The sequence below is a fragment of the Fukomys damarensis genome, unplaced genomic scaffold (assembly GCF_012274545.1).
Source record: "Fukomys damarensis isolate Sample0158 unplaced genomic scaffold, DMR_v1.0_HiC HiC_scaffold_24, whole genome shotgun sequence".
Taxonomy (NCBI): Eukaryota; Metazoa; Chordata; class Mammalia; order Rodentia; family Bathyergidae; genus Fukomys; species Fukomys damarensis.
In genome coordinates this window covers 9,684,433-9,688,374 of record NW_022900936.1, presented here as the reverse complement: position 1 = coordinate 9,688,374, position 3,942 = coordinate 9,684,433, and the positions used below count along the sequence as shown (strand labels likewise).

At 42.1% G+C, this 3,942-nt stretch overlaps 1 protein-coding gene across 6 annotated transcripts in view; it reads right to left on the bottom strand.

Moving 5' to 3' along the window:
• Window positions 1–3,942, bottom strand: part of Gart (phosphoribosylglycinamide formyltransferase, phosphoribosylglycinamide synthetase, phosphoribosylaminoimidazole synthetase) — a 29,196-nt gene that overhangs the window by 1,696 nt on the left and 23,558 nt on the right. For all 6 annotated transcript variants that reach the window (XM_010608677.2, XM_010608675.2, XM_010608673.3 and 3 more), the window contains 4 exons: window positions 3,057–3,263; window positions 2,091–2,228; window positions 625–755; window positions 106–247 (listed from right to left, as the gene is read on the bottom strand). In XM_010608677.2, the coding sequence (XP_010606979.1) occupies window positions 106–247; window positions 625–755; window positions 2,091–2,228; window positions 3,057–3,263 (618 nt within the window). The remainder of the gene's footprint in view (window positions 1–105; window positions 248–624; window positions 756–2,090; window positions 2,229–3,056; window positions 3,264–3,942) is intronic.

Genomic DNA, 3,942 nt, shown 5'->3' with positions numbered 1-3,942 from the left:
TTTTTTTTTTTTTTTTTTTGGCAAGATGACCCCTCGAGCCCTTTTCTGTCTCCGAGCCCCTTTTCAGTTGATTTCCCATTATAATGTCAAATAATTCTTGCTTACCATCCCATTTTCTCACAAAGGGGCCAGACAGAATTCTCATGAATCCTGCAAGACACACTATGTCTGTGAAAAACTCTTCAAGCACTTGGTGAATGGCATTGTCAAATTCTTCACGATTTTTATATAATTTGTGATTAATTACCTGTAACAGAAAAAGAAAAGCACAATCTTTTCAATGAGTTACAAAAAAATTGAAAAGGTACCCTTTATACAGACCATACTCTGGTTTCTTATAAAGACACACTCAGTAGACATTACAGAGGAAGGGACAAAAAGGAGTGAAAAAGTAAGCCCAACACCCACCCAAATGCACAAGTCCAAAGACTGAGTGAGCCCACGGACTGGGTCCTGTGAGAGCAGGTTGTGAGGTAAATTCAGCTTACAGGGGCTGGAGGTGCAGCTCAGGGGTAGGATATGTGCTTAGCAAGTGTGATGCCCTCGGTTTGATCCCCAGCACCAGAAGAACCCCCAAAACAAGATAAACAGCCTGTAGGACAACACTTGTCCCAAGTAACTTACTCTGGTGGGAATACCAGCCTTTTCCGCTTTGCTTAATCCAGCTACGGCAGCTTTGTTGGAGATAACGACAACAATGTGAGCAGAGCTGTTTGGATCCCGGGTGCTGTCTATGAGTGCCTGGAGGTTCGACCCTGAAAAGGCAGGAAAAAAAAACAAGCGGTCTAACTCTTAGTAAAGTAGCATGTGTCCCTCTGAATAAGGAGTGGTCAAGCTTTGGAAAAATGTGTCGGAAAAGGCTGTTAAATTCCCTTTCTCTTAGGATCCTGGATTAATGATTAATGAAAAACTGGCATTCTTGGTTGTAGGATATATAACTCAGAATAACACGTCATGACCTAGCACTACAGTATAAACAGTGTAACATGATTTTAAAACTGACCGATGAGGAATATGCTGCTTTATTAAGCAAGAAAGATCAACCTCATCAAGAAAGATACCATTGTGGTGGACCTTACAACAGTTTTTTTGCTTTAATATATTTAATATGTTTTTTGCTAAAATATATTGAAATCTTAAAATTGCCTTGTAAAGCAATAATACCTTTCAGACTGGAAACTACAGAAATAATCAGATATGTATTTAACAACATAAAATATATATATATATATATATTTTTTTTGGTACCAGGGATCAAACTTGGGACCTTGCATTTGCGAGGTAGGCAGCGGAATCACTGAGATAAATCCCCAGCCCTAGCATGACTTCTTTTGTATTATAAGTATCATTGCTATGATGTAAACATATATGTTTGGGCCAGCGATTTAGCTCGGTGGTTCTGCTGCCTGCCTCATAAGCACAAGGACCTGAGTTTGAGCCCCGGTACCAAAACACAAAAACAAAAAAACAAAAAACAAACCAAAAGAAGTCATGCTATATCCATCTGAGAGAATAAAATGTTTTTATTTTATCTCTCTACCTATACAGTTCAATCTTTTTTTTTTTTTTTTTTTTTGGTACCAGGGATTGAACTCCAGTCCCTGCGCTTGCAAGGCAGGCCACCGAACTACTGAGCTAAATCCCTGGCCCTAAAGTTCAATATTAACTATTAAAAATAAGTAACTCCCAACCGTTTTAGACTGTGCAACTACTGAGCTATGACAGAAAAGATGGATTTTTCTTTTGCTTTATTAATAAATTTTATTTTATTTTATCCCATTCTACCCCCAAACGCCCTCCCCTCCCTATGAACAAAAGCTTTGTTAAAAAGATGGAATTTCCATCTTGTCTTTCCTAGGTTGTCTTTAACCATCTTTTTCACGTTTTACTTTTTTGTCAGGAAAAGGTCTCAAATTCCTAAGAAAAGTGGAAAGACTAAGGATGGGCAAAGGTCACACCCCTTAAATGGCCATACCTTCACCCCAGACTGGGGAGAGTACCCTTGCAGTCTGCTATTTGGGGGTGGGATGGCTGGAAGGCGTAGAGGAAGGGAAGTGCTATTGGGCCACCGAGAGGAAGCCACGCCTCACCTGTTCCAGATATTAAAACGGCCACTCTTGCCTTTTTGTGTTGGGCGGGGAAGTGAGTTTTCAGGGAGCCATTCACCGACACCGACCCATTTATCTGCATGGTTTCAATCAGATTCTTGACTTTCACACGTGGAGAACCTTCATTTCAAATATACCCGTAAACAAGTGAAGGACAAATGTGAATTAACATACACAATGGGTAATAAATATATTTGATACAAACTTTAGGATATTGTATTTTATGCTGAATATAAGATATGCAAAAAACTAAAACAGGTTTGTATCACCTAACACCATACATTTATATAAAATTTTCCTAGCTGGGTGTGCTGGCACCCAGCACTCAGAAGTCTGAGGAAGGAGGATTGCCGCATGTTTGAGGCCAGCCCGGGCTACACAGTGAGTTCAAGGCCAGCCAGACTCTGTCTCAAAAAACTACAAGTCAAACCAACCAAAATTAAACCACAACCCTCCCAAATTTAAAACAAGCAAATCAATCAAACACAACTTCCTTAAGGACATAAGGTGGATATGAGTTTGCCTGCCGGTGTGACCATTCAGGAGAGTGGTACGACCTTCTGGCCTCTGATATCTGTGTTAGTAAATCTCTGCCAAATGCTAGCAGGTCCAGCACCAGCCCAGCCGATGCACAGCACTTCTCAGGTCCTCCCTCCTAGACCTAGGAGCTGAACCACAAGGCACAGCCATAGGACTTGCATATAGAGAGGTTAACTTTGGGAAGTGACCCTGTGGGGTGCAGCTGTGCACACGTGAAAGCTACACAGAGGTGCCAGAGTCCTGAGGTGGAAATCAAGGTATGTGTAGTCACTGGGCTGGACGTGCCACATCCCACTGGGGTAAAGGTAGATTCTGTGGCAGTGGCTGGAAATAAAGGTGTGAAGAGCTTGGGAGGCAGGGCTCAGTTCTATTTAAGATTATAACCCTAAAAACAAACAGAGTGACTACCTTCAGGGCATGCAACCACACTGCCAATCACCCAGGCCTCCTCCTGGCTTTGTTGAATATCTCTCAGAATTTGCTCTGTCTGATCTTTTGAAACCACCAGGGCAGCTCCAACTCCACAGTTAAATGTTCTGGCCATCTCTTCTTCAGAGAGCTGCCCTTCCTGCTGTAACCATGAGAAGACTCTCGGAATCCTCCAAGTGCAGGCATCTGGGAACAAGTAAGAGCTGTCCGATTAACCTAGGTCTCACACAAGAATAAAAGAACGCACACATGCCGATACAGAAGTCACCATGCCTATAATCTCAGCACTTGGGAGGCCGAGGCAGGAGGATCATCATGAGTTTAAGGTCAACCTGGGCTATACAATGAGTTCAAGGCCAGCCTAAACTACAGAGATCCTGTCTCTGAATAACAAAACAAAACAAACCCATTTTGTTCAGTTGGCCAACAAACACTCTTGAATGAAGCTTTGTGTTGCACGAATTCACTAGCTCTTTACAAATCCTTCATTGACTAGGAAGTGCTAGTAGCTGGATCAACAAGAGGCCAGTGTACCTCCTTTTGTGAATGCTTATGCTGGGTCTCAGCCATGACCGAAACGCAGACTTTATGTATGAGCAGATGTTGGCGGTGTAAGAAGTGACCTGCCAAATTAAGACTGCCACACTGTATTTCTATTTCAGTAATAAGTTTCACAAAGTATTTATAGAAAAAAAGCAAGAGCTGGGTGTGGTGGTACATGCCTGTAATCCCAGCACTTGGAAGGCTGAGGCAGGAGGATCGCTGTGGGTTTGAAGCCAGCCTGGGCTACATAGTGAGTTCCAGGTCAGTCTCAACTAAATAGTGAGACACCATCTTAAAAAAAAAAAAAAAAAAAAAGCACTTT